General features: G+C 39.1%; 1 protein-coding gene across 3 annotated transcripts in view; it reads right to left on the bottom strand.

Annotated features, from left to right (window-relative positions):
• ube2v2 (ubiquitin-conjugating enzyme E2 variant 2) overlaps nt 1–25,907 on the bottom strand; it is a 33,771-nt gene extending 7,864 nt beyond the window's left edge. The window contains exons 1-2 of one of the 3 annotated variants that reach the window (XM_034183330.1): nt 25,744–25,907; nt 3,939–4,093 (exon numbers count right to left, since the gene is read on the bottom strand). In XM_034183330.1, coding sequence (XP_034039221.1) covers nt 3,939–4,093; nt 25,744–25,756 — 168 coding nt within the window. In that variant the 5' untranslated portion in view covers nt 25,757–25,907. Of the gene's footprint in view, nt 1–3,938; nt 4,094–20,053; nt 20,106–25,546; nt 25,572–25,743 lie in introns of those variants that run through there. The other 2 variants (XM_034183331.1, XM_034183332.1) reach the window with 2 other exon arrangements.
• Nucleotides 25,908–26,961: the final 1,054 nt, after the last annotated feature.

Below are 26,961 nucleotides of genomic sequence, written 5' to 3'. Positions count from 1 at the left end.
TATATATACACATACACATATATATACACATACACATATATATACACTCAACAAAAATATAAACGCAACACTTTTGGTTTTGCTCCCATTTTGTATGAGATGAACTCAAAGATCTAAAACTTTTTCCACATACACAATATCACCATTTCCCTCAGATATTGTTCACAAACCAGTCTAAATCTGTGATAGTGAGCACTTCTCCTTTGGTGAGATAATCCATCCCACCTCACAGGTGTGCCATACCAAGATGCTGATTAGACACCATGATTAGTGCACAGGTGTGCCTTAGACTGCCCACAATAAAAGGCCACTCTGAAAGGTGCAGTTTTATCACACAGCACAATGCCACAGATGTCGCAAGATTTGAGGGAGCGTGCAATTGGCATGCTGACAGCAGGAATGTCAACCAGAGCTGTTGCTCGTGTATTGAATGTTCATTTCTCTACCATAAGCCGTCTCCAAAGGCGTTTCAGAGAATTTGGCAGTACATCCAACCAGCCTCACAACCGCAGACCACGTGTAACCACACCAGCCCAGGACCTCCACATCCAGCATATCCACCTCCAAGATCATCTGAGACCAGCCACTCGGACAGCTGCTGGAACAATCGGTTTGCATAACCAAAGAATTTCTGCACAAACTGTCAGAAATCGTCTCAGGGAAGCTCATCTGCATGCTTGTCGTCCTCATCGGGGTCTCGACCTGACTCCAGTTCGCCGTCGTAACCGACTTGAGTGGGCAAATGCTCACATTCGCTGGCGTTTGGCACATTGGAGAGGTGTTCTCTTCACGGATGATGCGAAGGAGATGTGTTGCACTGCATGAGGCAAATGGTGGTCACACCAGATACTGACTGGTATCCCCCCCCAATAAAACAAAACTGCACCTTTCAGAGTGGCCTTTTATTGTGGGCAGTCTAAGGCACACCTGTGCACTAATCATGGTGTCTAATCAGCATCTTGATATGGCAGACCTGTGAGGTGGGATGGATTATCTCACCAAAGGAGAAGTGCTCACTATCACAGATTTAGACTGGTTTGTGAACAATATTTGAGGGAAATGGTGATATTGTGTATGTGGAAAAAGTTTTAGATCTTTGAGTTCATCTCATACAAAATGGGAGCAAAACCAAAAGTGTTGCGTTTATATTTTTGTTGAGTATATATATATACATATATATATATATATATATACATATATATACATATATATACACATATATACATATATACATATACATATTTTTTTAATTTTTTTTTTTTAAAGGAGATACCGTTGTCTCCTCCAGGGAGGTGGTGGCGTCATGGTTTGCATGTGGTTTAAAGAGGTTTTAATTTGTCATCTGATGGTTAATAATCACATTATTCCCTTTGATTGGTTTGTGTGTCTGTGTGGGTTTCCTCAACTCTCTCGTTTTCTCTATCAAAAACGTGCTCATTTGGGTCTGCTCATTTATTTGCCCCTGACAGAGGCAACGTCTCTTCATCTTTAGTATGTCCTTACAGCACATTACAATTTTGCATGCTTTCATTTTTCTATACCCGCTTAAATCAATTAAAGTAGACCTGCATTGAAATAAATGTGGTCAGATCTCAGAAAGAAATAGCTGATATGTATTTATAAGACCCTTATGAATGCAGTAAAGTAAATCTGCAAGCCCAAATTTGTAATTCAGCAGAGAAATCTTCGTTTAAAAATGACAAATTTGCATCTAAAATTTGGCCCTCCGCAAAAAACGTTTGTTTTCACGTCAGGCCACGTCACTGCAGTGACGTGCGGCAGAAGAAGGAGCGCTCGCGCCTTCAGTCCAATCCCGCATTGAAATTGATTTTATCTGTTAGTAATGTTACTGTTATAGACATCCTGGTTTCAACATCCAAAAGTAAGCTGCAATGAATGGGTGATTCTTTAACTACGGGCACTACTGGCCTTGTAAATGTAATTTCCACCACACCATTGCCTTACAATATAAAGCGCCTTGGGGCAACTGTTTGTTGTGATTTGGTGCTATATACATGTGCTCTGATGTCACTGTTTATCTCCATAGAAACTATCCAAACAATCTTTCATACAAACTGTTTAAAGGGATATTACAGTGTTGTGGTGGAAATTACGGCAATAGTGTGGGACAACTACATTTTGTTTAAAAAAAATCACAACAGTTGTATGACATTGAATACCCCAATTATGTTTTGATTATTTTACTGATATTTTATTCAGAGATATTTTAAAACATTAGAAAAAACATTTCTTTACCATTCATTTTATCATTGAAGATCAAAAGTCTGGGTGTGGGACAAGCACAAAACGGCAATATTTGCATATAATGATGCTGAAAAAAGGTGAAAAAGTCATCATAGACTACTAGAACAAATTTCTTAACACACTTTCATTGTAAAGATAACTATAAAAGTGTGAAATTTCCCCTTTTTTATGTTTTTCATACAATATGATCAAAGGACATAATAAGTGCCCGTAGTCTAAGAATCACCCGAATGCGAGATACAGCTCTGCATGCTCAGATCAGCAGCGACATCAACAGCGGGCGACGTTCTTCCCCGACGCTTTGCTCTCGCTGCCTCCGATGCACTTAGTGAGTCTGCGGACTCGGTAAATGCAGCAGCAGGCCACTCACACCGCCCCCGTGTCTGCTGTGCAGCCGGCACCACCTCCCTGTCTACTGAATGGAGGTGCGGCCAACTTGGCAACAAGTCCAGAGACCACGCTCGCTGTTTTGATGCGAAGTCTGTCCTTGCGGGACTTCTGGTGGAAAAATCCACAGCGCCGCACGGTCTCGGTAATCGCAGCCACAGAGCTCCGTGGCCACTGAGAGAAGTTTGTATCTTTCTAATGACTTGGATTCTTTGCGGGTCCCGCATCCATACCCCGCAACGGTAACACCGGAGGCTAAAGACAGTATATTTTCAATGCGACACCACTCAATCAAATGGGCGTATGAAAAAGTCCTCAAAAATAATTTTCAAGCAAAAATAAAAGAAATGTATACTCACCAAACGTACTGCAAGACAAGATGAAGTTTTAAAAAAGTCGATCCTTCCGTATAAGACAATAAAAAGGTGCTTTTGTAAGAGATGCCAATTGATGTAAATCCACAAATTACAGTTGGTGCGCGCAATGCATGCTGGGATAGGGTCTTCTCTCTTACGTCTCGGCAACGTCCCGGATGTGCTGACAGTTTTGCGGGGGGCCAAATTTTAGCTGTAAATTTGTCATTTTTAAACAAAGATTTCTCCGTTGAATGACAGATCTGGGTTTGCAGATTTACTTTACTACATTCAGAAGGATCTTATGTGTAAAGATGTCATTTTTTAGTCCAAAGATCTGACTGCATTTATTTCAATGCAGGTCTACTTTAAGGGTCACAGGGGATTTTGAGCTGATTCCAGCCGTCACTGAGCAAAAGGCAGTGTCCATCCTGTGCAAGATACCTGTCTATTGCAGGAGCACATTACTGTTTTTTCTTTACAATGACTTTTTTTTTTTTTTAACAGCTCAGCAAAAATGTGACAGTGACAGGTTATTACTGTTGTCCTGTATCAGTAGAAACTTTACACACTTCACTGACCGCAGCACGAAAACAGAAAGTAGCAAATTTGTCCCCAGTGATTCTGTTCACTCCTGACTGTAGAGGGTTTTGGCATTTCTGTGTAGCAGCATGGTCAGACACACAAAATGTAAAGTAATAGAAATGTCTGTGTGTGACTACATTTAAACACATTTTAACTTTGAAAGAAGTATAATGGTAATGTTCCTTGAGCTTGCAAAATTGCCATTGTGACCTTTATGTAAAACTCATTCATGGTTTTTCAACCATAATGGCACAAAGCACCTGTCTGAAAATGACTACATCAGCTACTGAAAGTGTTTTCTGTCTGGTTAGTGTTGGTATGTGGCGTTCTACAGATGTTTTTTCTTACTCTTGGTGGGCCAACGATCATGCCTGTCCACCGTGTCAAAGTCATGTCTTCGTCATCCTCAAGGCCCCAGCTCACTGTGCCATCTCCCTCACCCTTCTGCCCCTCCTCAAGCTCCTCCAACAAGCGAAAATTGCGTGGAACTTCAACGCATGCGCCTATAATAACAGACAGGAAACATGTTACACAATATGACCCCAAAATATGATGGAAAGCCCAAAAATTCATGGAACTGGGCTAATCAGAAGTCCTAATGTGAAACAGCCAGAAAGGGTTTTTTTTTTTTTTTGGTTTTTTTTTTAGTTTAGTTTGTGTTTGTGAGCGTGTGGAGTGTGTGTGGCCATTTTTCTGAAAATGATTCATGGATTATCATACAGTATGTGCCGTTTGTCAATTGTTTAATTAACTGCTTGAATTCACATTAAATTTGTGGGATTCATGGAGTGGAGCCACAACTCATTTGATTTTAAACATGGCTGAGGCAGCTAAATAACATTAATGTGTCATGTACATCATTATCTGTGAAACAGCACTCGCTCTCCTCCTGAAAACTGTGGGAATATGGACCCAATGGTCATGAAAATTTGGGGTACAGTGGATATTTTCCTGGTACAACAAAAACAAATACAATGTCAATAACTCACTAAGCTGCTGTAATAGAATCCTTTCACAGTCACAGTATCATGATTCAAAAACATTGTAGTAAAATACTACTTCATGACACTATTTGTCACTTAAAAAAATTCAGACAGTGACATGCTGTTACTAAATAAAAGAGTTATGCATGTATCACAAGTCAAAACAATGACAAAGAAATTGACAAACACTCAAAACAGACTAAGTGAACAAACCAGAAAACTACTGTGTCAATTCGGGAAAAAATTACATTAAAAGACTATCAAAGACCACATAAACTCAAAACCGAATTGAAAAAATAAACAAGAACAAAAATAAATGTCGACACTAGTTATACATAGATTAACATTATACCATAGTCAGTGAGAATTCCATGTCTAAATGGCGTGCATTATTTTCGTGTATACGCACACGTAGTTCGGCGAGTTAAGTCACTGTTATAATCACTCCGCTCTAGCTGTCACCATAGCAACACGCAAATCAGTTGGTGCAGATCAGCTGTGTTTTGACAGGTGAATGACAGAAACGCGATAAAACATGGATTTCCAAGTGAATTTTAATATTTTTGACCAAAATAAACATTTGAGGAATGGAAAGAGGAGGAGAGCAAACAAGAAGAACAGCAAAAGCAACGGCATAAAGATTTAACATCGGAGTAACACCACTCTGCTTCGCGTCGTGGTGTTTTAGACTCCGAGTCGTGCATTCAAACCGTATAATGCATGGCTTCTCGTTATTTAATCCTTACATACATACATACATACACACACACACACACATTCGCGCGTCGGGACGGAGCCGCTCATGGCGCACAACAAACACCTCCGTGTTGGAAGTCTCACAGGACATGTTGTGGCATGCCCAGCTGTTACACAATTTCTCGGATACTCACTCGACTGAAAAGCCACCGAAAGCCGTCTGAATCTTCCGAATGGTTTCCAACATGGAGGTGTTTGTTGTGAGCCATGAGTGGCTCTGTCCCGACGCGCGAATTCCTCCGCACGTCTTTCATTACAAAATCTCCTGTAACAGTGGAATGTGCCGCAAAAGTGCTGATGTCCACATTTTCTGCGATTTCTCTGGTAGTCACACGACGTGCCGGGTTAACACAGCCTTCACTTTGGAAATGATCTGGTCGTTTCAGCCTGTCGATGGCCACTCGGAACGCGGCGCACCCTCCGCTGGTGTGGGCCGTCTTTAATTCAGTTGTAATGGCCCTTAATCTGTGTGATGCTGATAGAATCTTCACCGAAAGCCATCTGAATTTTGGGAGTGGTTTCCATCTGGCTGTCTCACACAGTTTCTGAAAAAATTTTCATGGAGCAAAGCGGCAGTCACTCAGCCATTTCCCTGACAATGAAAATCCGACGAGGGGGCTGGACCAGTGCTCACTCAAAGCCTGCCCACAGGCGAATGACGCAACCGACAGGCGTGAAAAAACTCACGCATGCGCACAAAGGTTCAAGCCTGGCTGATGCAAGCGCACATGATTCAAATCCATATAGGTTTTGAACAAAATAAAAAGGTCCGTTACTTTTTGGACAGACCTCGTGTATATATATATATATATATATATATATGGTTGGGTAGGATTACTTTGAAAGAATACATGTGGATTACATGTATGTATGTACATACATTTGGATTATTGTAATCTGATTACATTTCAAAGTAATCATACCCAACCATATATATATATATATATATATATATATATATATACACACACACACACAACTTTCATGACAAATACCATTTGGCAAAACTTGGCAAACATTTTTCCAGAACTCAGCGGGATCTTCAGCTCACACCTGAGGACGGTTTAGTGATCAAACTCAGAGGCAGCAGTGTGTACTCTTGTACCCATCTTCCTGATAGCTTTTAGTAATTGCTGTGCATGGACGACGACATGGGTCTGGCTTCACGGGCCATCCAACATTTTAGTCGATTGTAGTTTCTTGTCTGTATTACAACATTTGTAAGAGGTGTCATTTTATTTAAAGTGCCAATTCATTTTGAAGTTAATTCCAACCAGACTTTGTCTCAGCAGAGAGCCGCGCAGCGTTTGGAGCTGTGCCAACGGAATGGAGGACGATTCTCATTTCTTGACTACAACAAAACAAGAGTCCCAGTTAGTGACTTTAATACACAAAAGTGACTCATGATATTTTACTGGCTTTGAGAGGGGTTAAGAAGCGGACTAACCGCTTCTGAAGAGCAGCGAATCAAAGAACCAACGAGCCAGTGGATCAAAGCATTGCTTCATTGATTCACGCTTCAAACTGGAGACGAGCTGCAGAAACAGTGGATTACAGAGCCGCTGCAGGGTCTGCAATCAACGTAGAGGAATGATCATTTTCCCGACAAACACACTCAAAAACAACAGCCGCTTTGAAGGACCGATAAGGGAATCGTTAAGCAAAAAGGCTATTGATATCGGTGGATCGATTCATTTCTTAATGATACTCGAAAAGAACCGGTTCTCGATACCCAACCCTATCCGTTATTACTTTAAAAACAAGTTACCATGACAATATTTTTTTCACATAGTTTCGAGCTTTGGAGCCTTGACAGACCATAAGTGCCGGCAGTCGTCGAAATCCTCAGTCAGTCAGGCTGCGCATGAAAAACTGGGCTACGAGTGCAGCTTTCCTCAAAAGCTGCAATGATAAATTCACTGTGCACCTTGTTAATGAATAGATGAAAACACTGATCAAATCACATAAGAATCAGAATAAAGACATTTTTTTGACTATTTAAACTTGATTTGTTTAAAGTGTCATTTTGCTTTGTCAGCGAGGTGGAGGGCAGCTAACACAGTGCCGTGTTTTTCAAAAATACACAAACACACTGTTTCACTTTAAATACGCAAACCAGGTGCAGTCAGGTGCGGGGGGCTGACTACAAGCACAATTATGCTCTAAATTTCTGAGGCAAGCCCTGGAGACATCTGCAGTGCATGAGGATTAATTCAGTTTTAAAAATACTCACGTTTCAGAATGCAGTTCATATTTTACTCCTTAGTGACTATCCAACAAAGCCACCAGCAATTAGACAACTGCATTACAGATGCGTTATAAGGCAGGGGTGGTGGGCCAAGAGGTTAGTGCACTTGGTTTCAGTGCAGAAGGTTTGTGGTTCAAACCCCATGTAATATGGAGTTGTGTCAGGAAGGGCATCTGGCGTAAAACTTGTGCCAATTCAACATGCAGAACCACCTCGGATTTGCTGTGGCAACCCCGAGTGCAAAACAAGGGATCAGCCGAAGGGAATTCCTCTTCTAGGAGCAGTGGGCAGCCACAGCCCGGCACCCGGAGACCAACTCCAGATGTAAAGATGCTGCCTCGGTCAGGGGTAGAGAAAGGAGCAGACTCTAAATAAGCATGTTTTTGATTAATATTGATAACTTAATTGACTGGCAATCTTTCAAAGTGTGCAACAAAACAAGTGAATCAGCAGATGAAAAACCATTTGGGGCATGTTCAAGCACAGATTAGAAATTTAGATTTTAGATTAGTGTATTCAATACGCATGAGTGTTTTTAGTCTGAACATAATATCAAACCAGAGTGGCACCTGTTCATTCCCGACAAGCATGCAGACCGTGTGGCTACTGTGAAATGATTACAGGATGTTAGTCCTGTGTCAATTTGTGTCAATTTTTCAATTCTACAGGTAGACGTCAATGGATCCCATAAAATGGTAGAAATATGCCAATACACTAATCTAATTCCTATCCTGGAGCAGGGGGTCTCCCCAGAAATGTTTAGTATAGCTGTGCTGTTGGCAACTATCACCGGAAGTTGTGCGCAATGCTTCCACTCGGGGTTCTATCCAACCTTATGTGCTGAAGTCCAAAACAAAAACGAAAATCTTTTAGTACCGTTTCTGGTCTGACTCTGTGCTGAATTGTTGATTAGTGAAATTGTTTAAGTTTCAGTGACACACTGTATACATGTTACAAACATGCAATAAACTTATTTGAAAGGGAAAAAAAGGATGTACAGAAAATCCACTGAAAATGTGGGAGATTCTAGACTTTTATTATTATTATTATTATTACTATACATTTCCCCTACATAATTTTCAATTTGAAAAGTTTGAATTCCATGTCACAATACTACCAGGCTGGGAGTGTGTTCAAGTCAAAGTGTGAAAATCTCATCACATTGTCCTTGTGATTCAGATTTTGACACACCTCTATAATGTCCAAAAAGAAAGGGGGGGGGGGGGGGGGGAGATAGACCATGGCTTACAGACAGTGAAATGAACGCTGCTTCATCCAATAACGAAGCTTCTGAGCTTTCATTCTAAAGTGAACATACGGATTTAACAGAGGATACACAGACAGACAGGAGGGGACACACTTCACCCCGAAACTCTTAATTTTTTCAGTCTGTCGAATTTGAATGAATGAATGAATGAGTTTGACACACAATTCAACAAAAAAGCTCATAACAAAACAACTTTACAAAGTTGGATTAAGCTTGCGACCAATCTGATCCAGTATCTGGTTCGGCTTCCGACACCGATGTAATTCAAGTATCGGAAAATACCGATCCAACTCGCAACGTCTTCCAATAAGTGAGGAGCCACTGTGAATCATCTGAACTGCTGTTGTTTCCTCTCTGCTTTGTTTACTTCTGAGCGGGAGGATGGGAGGTTTCTGAAGCCGAGCTGTTTGGCAAATTTCCCCCCGGCTCTCAGGTTCAAATTGTCTGTTCGTCGAACATGGATTTTCCGAAAAATGCGACTGCTATTACCGTGACTGCATCAAAATAAAAAGTTATCACTTAAAAACGAGTTGTCATAATATCACACATCACACTTATGTAAACTTTGTAATTAATCTGTGGCGCCATTGTTAGTGTTAGCAGATATATTCCATTCAAGCGCACATCCTTTAAAACGTAGAAGAATGCAAATAATGCACATCCAGGGCCAAAATCCTAAAGAATGAAAGTATGTCTCTGTACCTGAAGAATTTTGAATTCCGTTCTGCCGCTTTTTTCATAAAAGCCTCCTTGTTCACTATCACAGAGGCTGCAGCCTCGTTCTTAGCCTTTGATCTGATCGATCCAGTGGCAGACAGCATTGATTGTGTCGACCTCGGCGTCCGTGACTCTCGGCGCTGGCATGCCCCCTCCCTGGATGGGCCAGTGTCGCAGAACGAACAGCCCCCCCTAAAAATCGGTCCGCTCTGCCTTCACTGTGCGTGCGTCATTTCTGAGTGTCACCAGCAATTCACTGATTATCACCTCGTTTCTGCTTAAAACTGCATTCCAGTCATCATCTCATCATCTATCTGAAGCTTTTGTACAACAATCATTTCCACATAAATTCAGCATTATTTCATAAGAACAGACGGCGGATCCATCAGAGCGCACTGTAGCGCCTACGTCATTTCAAAGCGTCACTAACAAGTAGCCAATTATTGCCTCGTTTCTGATTAAAACAGCCACATTTCTGCTTAAAACTGACTTTAGAATGATTTAACATGTTTTACCTTGTCATCTGATGGATAATAATCACCCAAAGTGATCCATTTGATCGCCTTAGGTTTAGAAAGTCCGTCTCAGACGAGTTACTGTGGTCCGAAATGACGCATGCACAGTGAAGGCAGGGCGGACCAATTTTTAGGGGAGACCGTTCAGTCTGCGACACCGGCGATCGCAGCATCCTGCATGGGCTGTGATCACCGCCAAGGCGAAATAACAAATGCAGAGATCTTACTCTGATCATTGGGCTTCATGTACCGCTTGTGTTTTGTCGTGGTTTGTTTCATTTGGATGTAAACAGGATAAAATAAAGAGCTGAAGTTGTTTATGTGAAATTTCCCCACAAAAATGGGTTTATGCACCGTCAGATTCCCACCAAGTCTAATGGTGACAACAGTATAGTGGTGCTAGATGGCAGTATAACAGCACAGTGCCATTAATCCATTGTCTGGGGCGAACAATGCCTGAGGGAAAACTGTAGTACTTGAATTTCTATCTCTCAAAGCTCCAGATATTCCATTCACTACTCTTATGCTGCATTCATGTTGACAGTGCACAGCAGACTGTGAACTCCCATTTTCAACAAGAAAACAGCAGAAAAATTCAGGCATCACTACTGGCTGTGAGAGCGATACATGCACACTGCAACAGTATGAGTGCCTAATGGGCCTTTAACACTGAATACTTCAGGCCAATCCGTCTCCCATCACCCTGCTGGGAGAAGCTTTTTTCAGCTACTTTTTGGAGTGACGCCGACCGAGGGAGGACTGACGACTTGGTGGGATATCGATCGAACCGCGACAGCGGGCCGACCCGCACGGAGAACCGGCCTTCAGGCATCATCACTGGGCAGAGCGAGGCAGACAGCCGGGGTGATGGAGCAAACCCACTCAGTCTGAAATCTCCCACTTTTTGGATATATGCGAAGTCCCAGTTTGCCCAACGGAGTTTAGTTCTGCAGCTTTATCGAGGTGAGAATAATGTAAAAATAAAACGTGACGTTTACTGAACTGCTGTGAAGGTTTAATGATCTGCTAACGTTAGCGCAGCCTTTTAGCACAGTTGATCTGAGTGAACACTTAATTTGTAAATGGTTCAGTCTTTTTTATGTTTACCAAATAAAGCTACAGCTTTTTTCAGACACCACAAAAGTGTCTTCAGCAACACCACGAGTTCAAAGCTGCAGAAGAGACCTTCATCTGGTCCCGAGAATCCAGCATAACATCACCTGCTTCTAAATAAAAGGCTCTTTCAACAGCAACTATAATATTAAAAAGAAAAGCTGTTTCATTTTATATTTTAACAATAAATGAACGGATCATTAAAAATGTCCACGAATCAAAATTCCAAAGACATTTGCACAGGTAGAAGCTCTCCACTTATTGCGCTTAAATTTATATTTCAGAAATGACTCTGTCCTGATCACATTAAAGGCAATTACATATTTTGGCAAAATTACAAGTTGAAATGACCATTAAAAAAAATTCATCATGAGGTTTATGTCACAGAAATCCTACTTTACAATCACACTGCAGTCATTGTTATTTATAATAAACATTTGTATTTATTTACAGTGTCTGTTTTTCTGGTTGAAATGAGAAACTACCAGACTTTAAAAAAAAAAAAAAAGTACAAATTTCCATGTTATTTTGTCTAAAAATAAATGTCTGAGGTTCCTTATGTTATGGCCCAGTCACACGGCATGCGACGATTCCTGAACGAAACGAAGGGAAAAAGTAAAAAAGTCACAATTCGTTGAGAAAAGGTGGACGAAAGAGCTTTTATCACCGAACATCCTGCAAAGCAAGAGCGCAAAAGGGACGCAAGAGGAACTTAACAAAACCAAAGCTGACGATCTCAATGCTTTAACAAAACGCACCTGGAGCCACAGCTGGAGCAGTGTGTGTCTGCGTCTCTGCATTCCAGGACTCGGCGCTGGAACGGAGCTCATAGCGCCTGAGTCCTGGAGAAACTACTACTGGTGGTTGGCTCTCACTGCGGTATTGTATCACTTCCTGTTCCGGAGCACAGCGGTGTTTTGCTGTATCTGTTAGCTGTTTAATCTGCGCAGTTAGATTGATCTAGTTACCTAGATAACGATTTGTTTCACAGTGTTATCTTCACGTGCCTTAACTAAAGCACTCATAGATAATTGGTCAAAGCTTCTGGGGAAAACCTGGTCTTGTTAGGAGAGACGGCATCCATCCCACTTTGGATGGAGCAGCTCTCATTTCTAGAAATCTGGCCAATTTTCTTAAATCCTCCAAACCGTGACTATCCAGGGTTGGGGCCAGGAAGCAGAGTTGTAGTCTTACACACCTCTCTGCAGCTTCTCTCCCCCTGCCATCCCCTCATTACCCCATCCCCGTAGAGACGGTGCCTGCTCCCAGACTACCAATAACCAGCAAAAATCTATTTAAGCATAAAAATTCAAAAAGAAAATATAATATAGCACCTTCAACTGCACCAGAGACTAAAACAGTTAAATGTGGTCTATTAAACATTAGGTCTCTCTCTTCTAAGTCCCTGTTAGTAAATGATATAATAATTGATCAACATATTGATTTATTCTGCGTTACAGAAACCTGGTTACAGCAGGATGATTATGTTAGTTTAAATGAGTCAACACCCCCGAGTCACACTAACTGCCAGAACGCTCGTAGCACGGGCCAAGGCGGAGGATTAGCAGCAATCTTCCATTATTAATTAATCAAAAACAAACAGACAGAGCTTTAATTCATTTGAAAGCTTGACTCTTAGTCTTGTCCGTCCAAATTGGAAGTCCCAAAAACCAGTTTTATTTGTTGTTATCTATCGTCCTCCTGGTCGTTACTGTGAGTTTCTCTGTGAATTTTCAGAACTTTTGTCTGACTTAGTGCTTAGCTCAGATAAGATAATTATAGTGGGTGATTTTAACATCCACACAGATGCTGAGAATGACAGCCTCAACACTGCATTTAATCTATTATTAGACTCAATTGGCTTTGCTCAAAATGTAAATGAGTCCACCCACCACTTTAATCATATCTTAGATCTTGTTCTGACTTATGGTATGGAAATCGAAGACTTAACAGTATTCCCTGAAAACTCCCTTCTGTCTGATCATTTCTTAATAACATTTACATTTACTCTGATGGACTACCCAGCAGTGGGGAATAAGTTTCATTACACTAGAAGTCTTTCAGAAAGCGCTGTAACTAGGTTTAAGGATATGTTTCCTTCTTTATGTTCCCTAATGCCATATACCAACACAGTGCAGAGTAGCTACCTAAACTCTGTAAGTGAGATAGAGTATCTCGTCAATAGTTTTACATCCTCATTGAAGACAACTTTGGATGCTGTAGCTCCTCTGAAAAAGAGAGCTTTAAATTAGAAGTGCCTGACTCCGTGGTATAACTCACAAACTCGCAGCTTAAAGCAGATAACCCGTAAGGTGGAGAGGAAATGGCGTCTCACTAATTTAGAAGATCTTCACTTAGCCTGGAAAAAGAGTCTGTTGCTCTATAAAAAAGCCCTCCGTAAAGCTAGGACATCTTACTAGTCATCACTAATTGAAGAAAATAAGAACAACCCCAGGTTTCTTTTCAGCACTGTAGCCAGGCTGACAAAGAGTCAGAGCTCTATTGAGCCGAGTATTCCTTTAACTTTAACTAGTAATGACTTCATGACTTTCTTGGCTAATAAAATTTTAACTATTAGAGAAAAAATTACTCATAACCATCCCAAACACGTATCATTATCTTTGACTGCTTTCAGTGATGCCGGTATTTGGTTAGACTCTTTCTCTCAGATTGTTCTGAGTTATTTTCATTAGTTACTTCATCCAAACCATCAACATGTCTATTAGACCCCATTCCTACCAGGCTGCTCAAGGAAGCCCTACCATTATTTAATGCTTCGATCTTAAATATGATCAATCTATCTTTATTAGTTGGCTATGTACCACAGGCTTTTAAGGTGGCAGTAATTAAACCATTACTTAAAAAGCCATCACTTGACCCAGCTATCTTAGCTAATTATAGGCCAATCTCCAACCTTCCTTTTCTCTCAAAAATTCTTGAAAGGGTAGTTGTTAAACAGCTAACTGATCATCTGCAGAGGAATGGTCTATTTGAAGAGTTTCAGTCAGGTTTTAGAATTCATCATAGTACAGAAACAGCATTAGTGAAGGTTACAAATGATCTTCTTATGGCCTCAGACAGTGGACTCATCTCTGTGCTTGTTCTGTTAGACCTCAGTGCTGCTTTTGATACTGTTGACCATAAAATTTTATTACAGAGATTAGAGCATGCCATAGGTATTAAAGGCATTGCGCTGCGGTGGTTTGAATCATATTTATCTAATAGATTACAATTTGTTCATGTAAATGGGGAATCTTCTTCACAGACTAAGGTTAATTATGGAGTTCCACAAGGTTCTGTGCTAGGACCAATTTTATTCACTTTATACATGCTTCCCTTAGGCAGTATTATTAGACGGCATTGCTTAAATTTTCATTGTTACGCAGATGATACCCATCTTTATCTATCCATGAAGCCAGAGGACACACACCAATTAGCTAAACTGCAGGATTGTCTTACAGACATAAGGACATGGATGACCTCTAATTTCCTGCTTTTAAACTCAGATAAAACTGAAGTTATTGTACTTGGCCCCACAAATCTTAGAAACATGGTGTCTAACCAGATCCTTACTCTGGATGGCATTACCCTGACCTCTAGTAATACTGTGAGAAATCTTGGAGTCATTTTTGATCAGGATATGTCATTCAAAGCGCATATTAAACAAATATGTAAGACTGCTTTTTTGCATTTACGCAATATCTCTAAAATTAGAAAGGTCTTGTCTCAGAGTGATGCTGAAAAACTAATTCATGCATTTATTTCCTCTAGGCTGGACTATTGTAATTCATTATTATCAGGTTGTCCTAAAAGTTCCCTGAAAAGCCTTCAGTTAATTCAAAATGCTGCAGCTAGAGTACTGACGGGGACTAGAAGGAGAGAGCATATCTCACCCATATTGGCCTCTCTTCACTGGCTTCCTGTTAATTCTAGAATAGAATTTAAAATTCTTCTTCTTTTCTTTTTAATATTTATTTCATTCATTTAAAAGAAAAACAGAAAAGCAAAAAACAAAAGCACCACAATACCAGAATGAAAAGGAGCAGAAAGAAGAACAAGTCTTATGATTTCTGCCCCTTTTAACAATACAATCTTTCAATATACAGCATCATAGTCAACATTATTTAACAGATTGCATTTCTTTAACTTGTCACATACCACTGACCCATTTCATAATTATGACCATTAATTAATAGATTACATCACTGACAGGTTATATTTAAACTTAAGACACTCCAAACATTATTAAGTTTACTTTTTTTTTTTTTTTTTTTTACTTTCTTGCAGCCCACTGACTTACTTCATAATTTCATACTTACTTAATACATCTAATTTAATATGTTTTTTAAATAATTTAAGTGACCTTAATTCTTTAATTTCTTTATTAAGATTGTTCCATAATTTGACACCATTTACTGCAATACTCCTTTCCTTTACTTTGGTTCTAAATCTTGTTTTTTTAAAGACTTCTATTCCTTTCAATTTATAACTACTTACTCTTTTTTCAAACATATTTTGAATGTTTGTTGGTAAAGTATTTTTATTAACTTGGTACATCGTTTGTAATATTTTCAAATCAACTAAATCATGAAATTTAAGTACCCTATACTTAATAAACAATGGATTAGATGGATCTCTAAAACCACTGTTACTAATCACTTTTAAAGCTCTTTTCTGCAAAATAAATAAAGGTTGTATATAGGTTGTATATGTTGATCCCCAGATTTCTACACAGTAAGTTAAATATGGGACAATCAATGAATTGTACAATGTTAATAAACCATAACTATTTAATGAATATTTTACTTTATGCAAAACAGCAATGGCTTTCGCTATTTTTCCTTTTATGTAATTTATGTGTGACTTCCATGTAAGATCTTCATCAATCATGACTCCTAAAAATTTAATTTCTTTTACCCTTTGTATATCCATTCCATCTATTTGTAATGACACATTATTTTCTTTCGCTCTATCATTAAACAATATGAAATTTGTCTTATTAATATTTAGTGACAATCTGTTTATATCAAACCAATGTTTAACTTTTTCCAACTCTGTATTTATCACTTGTGCTACTTCCTGTATATCTGATCCAGAGTAAAACAGCGTTGTATCATCAGCAAATAAAATGCTGCCAAGCACATTGGATACATTCACAAAATCATTGATATACAAAATAAACAGTTTGGGTCCAAGTACCGATCCTTGTGGTACTCCATAAATAATGTTACACAATTCTGATTTGTTGTTATTTATCTGAACAAACTGTTTTCTATTTTCTAAGTAGCTTTTTACCCACTGATGTGCAACACCTCTTATTCCATATTGTTGTAACTTGTGGAGCAATCTTGAGTGGTCTATAACATCAAAAGCCTTTTTCAGGTCAATAAAATACTTACAAAATAATCCTTATTATCTATTGTTGTTGATATTTTCTCTATTAGTTCCATAATTGCCATAGCTGTCGAATGTTTTGTTCTGAATCCATACTGAGCATTATTTAAAATATGATGTTTCTCAATAAATTGATCCAATCTTGTTACAAAAACTTTTTCCATAATTTTAGAAAACTGTGGAAGCAATGATACTGGCCTGTAATTAGAAAAATTATGTTTGTCTCCATTTTTATATAATGGGACTACCTTAGCAATTTTCATTTCATCTGGAAAAACCCCAGTTGACAGAGACAGATTACAAATATAAGTAAATGGTTCAATAACAATTTCTATTATACTTTTTACAGTCATCATGTCTAAATCTTCATGGTCAGTTGATCTTTTGCTTACACAGTTTTTTACAATATTTCTTATTTCATCTTTTTCCACATTGTCCAGGAAAATACTATTGACCGTATTTACCAATGTACATAATTTATCTTCTATTATTGGTTTATTTCCCACCAGACTTACTTATAAGGTTTTGAATAGTCAGGTCCCTTCTTATCTTAGGGACTTCATAGTACCATATCACCCCAATAGAGCGCTTCGCTCTCAGACTGCAGGCTTACTTGTAGTTCCTAGGGTTTGTAAGAGTAGAATGGGAGGCAGAGCCTTCAGCTTTCAGGCTCCTCTCCTGTGGAACCAGCTCCCAATTCGGATCAGGGAGACAGACACCCTCTCTACTTTTAAGATTAGGCTTAAAACTTTCCTTTTTGCTAAAGCTTATAGTTAGGGCTGGATCGGGTGACCCTGAACCATCCCTTAGTTATGCTGCTATAGACTTAGACTGCTGGGGGGTTCCCATAATGCATTGAGTGTTTCTCTTTTTGCTCTGTATGCACCACTCTGCATTTAATCATTAGTGATTGATCTCTGCTCCCCTCCACAGCATGTCTTTTTCCCGGTTCTCTCCCTCAGCCCCAACCAGTCCCAGCAGAAGACTGCCCCTCCCTGAGCCTGGTTCTGCCGGAGGTTTCTTCCTGTTAAAAGGGAGTTTTTCCTTCCCACTGTTGCCAAGTACTTGCTCACAGGGGGTCGTTTTGACCGTTGGGGTTTTTCCGTAATTATTGTATGGCTTTGCCTTACAATATAAAGCGCCTTGGGGCAACTGTTTGTTGTGATTTGGCGCTATATAAATAAAATTGATTTGATTTGATTTGAAACTGCAAACAGAATCTGTGGAGATCTGTGTGCACGTCGGTGGACCACCTGCTCTGGTTCCTCGTCCAGAACAAAAGAGGGATCATGTCCATCATTATCAGAATCCACACTGTCTGTTGACACGTTGCGCACTCCGTCTTCCTCCAATAAAAAAAAAGTGCGCTGTGGTCACTGCTGTATCACAGTATTATGTTCTAAGCCATATATATTTATTTATAACAGAAAACTGTCAAAAGGGAGAATAAATATAAGTGTAAAGATGTTTGAATATATCAGAGCAGTAAATTAATCAGTGCGTGTGAACGCACGCATTGACTCACGTGCGGTTATTCCACCAGCTGATCACTGATCCATAACGTGAATTCTTCCTTCCAGAACAGCTCTTTATATAATCATTTTGATTCACCTACCTGTTGCCACATGTACAGAAGGACTGGATTGTCATTCCTACACTCAGATTGTTATATTTAATAGAAAATAATAAGCGCATGCAGGAGCTCCTGCTGCCGCTGATGCTGCATTCAAGTACCGTCGGAAATTACACAACTTTTTTGTTGTTTCAAATTCAACAGTTGCTTGTGGCAAAATTAATTATATCCACACAAAAGATTAATTTTGGCCTATGTAAGGTGCCTGAGCCCATTGAAGCTGCCCCCCCACACAGATAAAAAAAATCCAAGCAAGCAGGCTGAGTTTGCCCTTTAATTTCCGATGTACATGAACGCAGCAGCAGCCTTCGTTCAAAATTTTCAACAGTTTAAAAATCCTGACGAAGGTTAAACGATGCCAACGACAGTCAACGAAGGTCCAGATTTCTTGTTTCGTCAGGTCTTCGTCACCCTTCATTAAGTGCCGTGTGACTGGGCCATTAAACAAGAAATTATCTAATCTGAAATAACAGGTGGTTTTAATTTACAGATGAAAGGTTTCTAAAGAACCATTTACTGATTTATTTAGCTATTTTAATTACAAGTGTTCTAAACTTTTTTTTAACAGTAATCAGAAATTCTGAGGTAACAACAAAAAACATTTCGAAGGATTTTTCTTCAGAAAACTGCTCTATAAATGAGCAGTCCTGTGACACGTATGTTTTGTACAGACCAGTGGATTCTGCACCAATCCATTTTGTACAGATCAGTGGTTTCTGCCACTAGTCTTCCGTGTTTTGAAACAACGCGTCATTCCTATTGGACAAGCAAAGGTACGTCACAGCTCAGAGCATCGAAAGTTGGATTGGATAGCCTGCTGACAAGCGGCAACGCGCGCTCCTGTCAGAAGCGTTGGTTTAGCTCGGCTTTTGATGCGACGCATCTAAAAAGCAACGCGTCTCATTGAAAATAATGCTTTTTAGACCAATTTTTGACGCATTTGACGCATCTGACGTATTCAGTGTGAAAGGCCCTTGAGAGTTCAATTTTCAACTTTTTCCACTTGCAACAGCAACAAGGACAATGCCTTTTCACCTTGAGCAATGGTGAAATACAGATGACCATAGATTTGATTCACTGTTGAGATTTGAGAGATGGGTTTTATATCAAGGCCCGATTTCATAAAGCAGTCTTATCTTTCAGTCTACTAAGCTTACTTAGTCGACTAAGGTTAGCGGCCCAACATTATCCGTCTAATCTCCATTTCACACTGACGGCTAAACTTGTAGATAACACGTCTTACATTAGTCGACGATTTTCACAGTCACAGCGGCCTCGCGAGCACCGTTGCCAAGAAACGCCTCCAACGTGTGGCAGCTTTGTCCGTCCGCCGCAGCAGAGTAGAAGCGCTCCCAGCATCGGCATCTGTAAACATTTCCAATGGAGTATTCCTGCCACAGAACACCTGCGCCCACATCAAGGCTATCTTTCCTTCCTCCTCCATCAAGTGGGGGCACATGACAGCCACCTTTTAAAGGTAAGACACTGAAGTTTTGTCAACTAAAATAAGATGAGCCTCCTCTGTACCAAGCTAAAAACTTCAGTTGGCTAACACGAAACTTTTGCCAACTAAGTGCTTTGTCCAACGACTAATGTCAAAAAAATTTGTCAACTAAGTGACTTTAGTTGACTGCCTATACAAGATTAGACTGCTTTATGAAACTGGGCCCAGATAAATAGGAATAATTTGTGTGATATTAGAGACGCATTCAGCTGCAACACCATAGATCAATCACAACAAGAGCTTTGACACAAATTTGTACAAACCACTGTTGTATCTTTCAATTAAGTAAATTTTTTACCCTCTCATTACCACTGGAAAATGACAACATCTCACCATCTGAAAGACTAGTCTGCCACTGGATTGCTGGAGACACAATACCTGCCAAAAAAAACTGTTTTCACGCACCACTGGCAAGAAAGTTAATTTGTCCTCTACCCTTCTCTTTCCCCAGCCAGAGAATATGCAGTGAGGGTGGAGTCATTTAAGGATGAACAGACTCAGGTGGAGAAAATGCAGAACAACTGTTTCCTGCATTACAAGTTGCACCTCACAATCTGAAACATCAAGAGTGACTAAATACAAAGATGCTGCGAGAACATTCTTAACAGCAGCACCATTTATGAAAAGAAGCTGAACAAGCTGTACAAAATTCAGCACAGAATCTTGGTTTCAGTCATTACAACTTAATCCTCTCAGTGTCATTAAAAACAGATGCTACTACTGTGTTAGCTCTAATAATAATATATATTTTGTACAAATTTACATTTTCATTCTCTCAGAGAAATCTGCTATCTGCTTATAGTTATATTAATTTGTAGGCTTTTAAAGACAAGTTCAGTTGTTCTCTCCCAGCCCTAACAGAAACAACACACATTAAAGGACATGTCGCACCAAAATCATAACAATTAAGAGTTAGGCTGTTAGTGACCATCCAATGATCCACCGGGATTACTTTGTGCATTTCTGTGACTAGTTTCAAAGTATACGGCATTCACAACAAACAGCTACAGAGACTTCTGAAAGCAAAGTACTCATGAGTACTCAAGTGTTTCCGACAGCGGTAACATGACTATTAGAAGCGTCCCAGCGCACGCTTGAATGGAATGTAGCTGCTAACGTTAAGAACTGAAGCACAGATTAATTCCAAAGTTTACATAAGTGCAACGTTATGTTACGATGACTTGTTTTTAAACAATAACTGTCCATTTTGATGCAGTCACAGCTGCAGCAGCCGTTAAAACAGATACGCAGATATTTTAAAACTCATTTTGGCCAATAAAGATACGGATACTGATATATAAACACTTTTTTCTCTATAATTTCATTTAAAAAAGTCTCACTCACTCATCTTCAACTGCTTACTCCAATCAAGCGTCATTTTGGGGGTGGGGGGGATGGAGCCTATCCCAGCAATCATAGGGCATGAGGCGGGGTACACTCTGAACAGGACACCAGTCTGTCGCAGGGCCACATATAGACAAACAAGCACAGTCATGCCCACACACATACCTACAGACAATTTAAAGTGTCCAATCCACCTAACCTGCATGTTTTTGGTTGTGGGAGGAAGCCAGAGCACACAGAGGGAACCCACGCAAACACAGGGAGAACATGCAAACTCCACAGAGAAAGGCCACAGGTGGGAATCGATCCCATGACCTTCTTGTTGTGAGGCAACAGTGCTAACCACTAATCCACCGTGTTGCTGAGTCTCTCCTTTACTGAAAATAACTTTTGTTACTAGTTGTTTTATTTCAACTTTATACAAATCATCATTACCTGTAAATTAATAAACCAGCTTTTATTATGGTGTTACTACACTTTAATTTTGGCAGCTTAATTAAATTATATACAATTTATGTAAAATGTAAATGTTTCTGTCCATACTAAACCATTAACATTTTTCATTGTAATTTTACAGTTGCAGAACCTTTTACTGCCATAGCTTTATTAAACATGTGATCATAATAATTGAGGAGGGAAAAAAGCATGTAGAATAACTTTCTCTGAAAATGCATTAATGGAAATTTATGCAAAATTATTATTTTCACTTCATTTCTACGAGGACATTTTACTTTGTTTGTTTGACAGTCTTTGCTGCCAGAAATTTTATTTTTTCAGTATCTTGTTCTTTTTGAGATGGCCAATTGTAGACAAAAACACAAAATATGACATTTGACGATACCCTAAATGTATCATTTAGACATTATACATATGTGATACATATGGTTAAAAAGTTTCCAAATTTGCACATGAAAAATTAAGAAATTATTTAAACTTGGATGGGCTCAAAATTATCCACCAGTGCCACATTTTGAAGCTGTACGGCCTCCAGGTTTTTTAATATTTAAGCCATAAAACCAATTTTCTTTGGCACAACTATAATTTTATTCCTTAGCTTTTAAATAAAGGATTCATAATATTATATTGTCAATATGTCTGTCTGGAAACAATTTAGAATTTCAGCCCCTGTGGGTTGAAAATCAAGCAATCAGACGCCATGACCTACATTTGGTAGAGACGTCACAGATCATGTAGGGGCTTCCCTGAGCTGAATGAGGATGCTGGGAAGGACACAGCCACAATCTACAAGAGTAAAGAAAGGCAGCTTGATGTCAGCTGGCTGCTTGCTCGAACAAAATAAACCAAGATTACAAAAAACTCTCAGAAACAGCTTATTTCTGCATAAATCAAATATGATTCTCATATATTTTGTAAAAGTTAAAGGGAAGGGAACACTTCTAAATTCAAAAATGTTATTTTTGTAAACAAATAACTACTTTGAAGTGATTTACAACATATGTTACAGATGTTCACATGCACGCCCCAGGAACATGCATCAAGCAAGTGGGTCTGGTCACAGGTAATCTCAAAACTTCCATGCGCACACAAGCTTCTTCTCACAGTTCGCCTGCATGATGGCATTAGAAAGAAGAGACAATAGTTGCCATGGAATTCCCCCTAGATAAATATGTTCTCTTCATTAAAGTGAGGTGTAATTTTGCAACATGCTACAAAAACAAACCTACATTTTAACACTTGGATTTCAGTAGAAGTTACATTTTGTTAGTTCTGTGAAATCTGAAAGGCCGTACAGCTTTTATTTTTAAGTAAAACAGTAAAATTAAGAGCCATATGCTCCTTCCTGTGAGCCACAAACTGTGACCGTCAACTCTGTTGCACAAAATATTACCTTTAATCCCTAACATAAACTTTAGCCACCATCTTCAGCTAAATGACATTCAGCTTTTTAAAGACTTAGGTTTTTCCTGCACAAAACAGCAACTGATCTTCACAAAGTAGCTTCTGCTTTTTACAGCCATAGGACTGTGGATACAGCACAAAGTCACCACATGCTAACATTATTGCATTAACACTGTGTTATGTGATGTAAACGGATTGATTTTAAGACATATAATATTAAATCTGTCGTGAATCACCGCTTCTAGTTGCTCCCTTCATTCAGGTCATCAGCCACAGTGTGAAAATGACATTTAATAATAATAATAATAATAAAAAAAAAACTTTCTGAAGGCCAACCGCACTAAAACAGCATTTCCCATAATGGGGTTGAGGTTTCTGGTGTCATGTGTTGAGATTCCCCCATACCAGATTTGTATATTCGCCAAACAAAAAAACCTGAAATTTTTTTCTGTACTGAGTTTACCCTTTCTGTGTGCAGACCAAAATCAGGTTTAATATGAATACATTTTCATCTTATCTCTTAATGATTTTGCTTCCCTGGACCCACTCAACAACATTTTGGACAGTTTAAACCAAATGAACAGGAGAGTTCTTTTTCTCCACCAGCCTGTCCTTTGTCAAAACATATTGTTAATCCTAAAGCTAGCCTAACCATGTCAATCTCGGTTTATTGTAAAAGTCTGAATGTTACCAACTCTAGTTTACACTGTCAATTACAAACCAATAAATGGCATCTGTCCATTCACAAAAGAGTAATCCCACCACAGGTCAACTCAGTTCAAAGCTAAATAATTATCGAAGTACCCCAGTCTGAATTTCTGTACAAATAAATAAAATACATTTGATAAACTTCCAGTTTCTTGCAGTGATAAAATCAGAATTGTCACATTAAAATGGTTGTGGTCTGCACAATGAAAGAGTAAACTCAGTACACAAAAAAACTTTCCATGTTTTGCACATGCACAGATAAAGAATATACCAATCTGGCACGGGGTAATCTCAGTATGTGACAACGGTAAACCATGATGCAGTTTATTGGTCATGTGTCTGATGTGTTTCCACCTGTGTTTGACTTCAGTGTTAAAATAAGGAATTAAACCACTTTACAGCTTTTTTTTTTTTTTTTTTTAAATTGCACATACACATAATAGAGCACCTGTTATACAAACAATTTTTCTCAACATCCCAGATGATTGGACAACCGTTAATACTGAACCCTGTTATATTATGATTTTTTTTTTTGCATGTATTTTGCTGTAGCTGTATACTGAACTATAGACATGTGTAAAACATTCCATTGATGAAGTGATCACTACAAATGCACTCCTATGTCACCCAATGTTTTCATGGGACTTTGGTCCCTCCCGTTGATTACCCCTAATCAGTTTTCTCCAAGGAAAATATTTTGGAATTATGTGAAACTTCAGGCCCATTTGTTTGTCTGTGTCCCTATTTGTACAACTGTAAATGTCAGTTTCCATGTTGATCACTAAAATGTTGTCTAAATATTGTGGACTATGGCAGTCGCAGGTTAGCTGCAATGACAGGGTACTGGACATTCCCAGAAGTAACTCTGCATTAATTCTATTAATTTTGCTAAGGACACCCCATCCTTTTTGGACACTGTACTGCGGGATTTACAAAGTCTCATGATGCTGTGTGATGAAATATGCTGTGGCATTCAGTCAGATGAAATAATATATATTTGAAGACCAATATGATGTTGTTAAAGCAGGTTTTAGCGGGAGTGTAAAAGTAGTACCTTTTTCAGTCTTGCAGAAATTAAAACAATCATTGTGTTTTCCTTTCTACATGCTTTACTATTAATAACAGGTGAAGGTATAATTAATGTTGCACTTCACTGTAAAAGCTACATTTCAGGTCAGCTCATAGCACTATGGGGAGTCACGAAAACGTGGAAAATCGGCCCAACTTACTTTCGATTATGTTTATAATACAACCAATTCATATTTACTCCACTTGAATGAAATGTCAACAAGAATTGGATACAAATCACTAACTGGTAAACGCGCCTATTGATCAGTGAAATTCATTTTACTTCGAACGACTACATAAAGCGGCGCTTCCTGGTAAACGCTGACACACGGGCTCTGACTATTTGCTGAACACAGCGTGCTAACGATACACACGATCCCTCAAACAACCATCTTCAGAGATTCTAGAATTTTCCGAAGTCCACTGCAAAACTGAGAACGACTAAAATGTTTTTATCCCCGTTTTTTGTCATTTCTATATTTCATATTTAGCCAAGAACTACTGATGGAAGCAGTATGTCCAACTGTTAAACAGATCCTTCCATAGTCACCTCGTTACGGTGTTCTGTCTCGACAAACACTCCAACTTGAGTTGTTTAAAATATATCAATGTAACACGAATATTTCTTACAGAAAAGCGTGGATAAACTCTTTCTCCCGACAAGCTAAATTAAAAGGACAAAACGAGTCAAGCTGAACTAGCTTGTTTACAACCCTTATAACATAATTTACACAGAAACTCAGAGTCAACCGCATTTAACGTTACATCGAGTACGACAAGTGACACAGAAATGCGTTACTAAAACCTGTTACTGCACGACATATTCAAATATTTACGCTAACTCACGATGCTAACTCGGAAACCTGGTTCCATCAAATAGACTGCTCCCTGTTGTGATCGCCGCCTTAACATTATGTTCCAGAAACTAGCATACAAACATTTTAAGCGAATGTAAGAAGAATTATTCTCACTGAAGCAAGAGCGTGATCTTAAAACTGTCTGCAGTTTAGTAATTCTGAGAACCAGTTTTGAGGTACACTAACCTGGAGAGGCCATCTTCTTTAGCCAAATCCAGAAGCACGTTAAACTATGACGTCACATCGGTTAAACCGGTGTTACGACAATTTCTGAGTCCCAAAGGGGAAAAAATAAAACAAAACCCCACCACATTCCATGACCGGATTTTAAATTTTACTAATTTACTCGGTTGGTTGCCAACTCCTTTTAGTTTTTACTCTGCTCATATTAAAGTTTAGGGATAGGCTCAGACAATAATGGCCCCACACAAAACGTCTAGTGCCACAGTCAAGCACGTAGGCAGATATTTGGGTGGTTGGGGGTGGCTAGGCTATGAGTTACTTACAATTTTCAATTACTTACAAAGCAGTATTGCTTTTTAACAGACTTTATCTGTATCTCGCACGCACCTGCTTCCAGGGGAAAAACACCCAAGCTTGCTGCTGGAATTTTATGTGACTCATAGCGGCCAAACAGCTAGCGCCCCCACTAAAAACAATGAAAATCTGTTCATATGAGCAACTCTGTATATTTTGAACAAATCTGTATTGATGAGGTGTGCCTTCTGGAGAACAAAATGCAAGAAAGTTACAGATTTTTTTTTTAAGAGGACTAAGCTACTAAGAAGGGTTAGCTCTGGTCACTTGTTTTTGCAGGCAGTTAAATGTCAGACTAGCTGATTTCAGTATTTTTCAGTAGCATATTTATTAGAAGTATAGTTGTTTCCAATGTTTTTCAGATCATGGGTGTTCAGGTTAGGCTGAACACCTGACCCCTCACACCTAAGTGCAATGAGAATGGCCATTTATCAATAGCTGATATAACCACATAGGCAAGGGGTTACTTTGGGAAACCTTTATCAAACACTGCAATATGGTATTACATTTACAAATGCCACATAAAATTTTACAGTACAAAAAAGAAACCTTGTGTTAACCTTATCCAGAAGTGGCGCAGACTGCTGTGGGCTCAGATGCATTTGGGGTGGTCCATCATTTTGAAAGAACTGGACAGTGTGTTACAGACCAAAGATGAAAAGGACCATCCAGGCTTATCAGCAACAAATACAAAAGCCAGGGTCTATCAGACTATGGGGTTGTGTTAGAATGGGACAAAATAACACCTGAATCAATTTATTGCTTAGTATCCTCAATGCCAAAATAATGTGAGAAGGAATGGAAAAATTTCCCAAACTGTAATGTCTTGCAGGCCTGAAATGCAGGGATAGATGTAGGTTGGCAACA

The sequence above is a fragment of the Thalassophryne amazonica genome, chromosome 12, assembly GCF_902500255.1.
Source record: "Thalassophryne amazonica chromosome 12, fThaAma1.1, whole genome shotgun sequence".
In the NCBI taxonomy this organism is placed as follows: domain Eukaryota; kingdom Metazoa; phylum Chordata; class Actinopteri; order Batrachoidiformes; family Batrachoididae; genus Thalassophryne; species Thalassophryne amazonica.
This window is presented reverse-complemented; position numbering and strand designations above follow the sequence as displayed.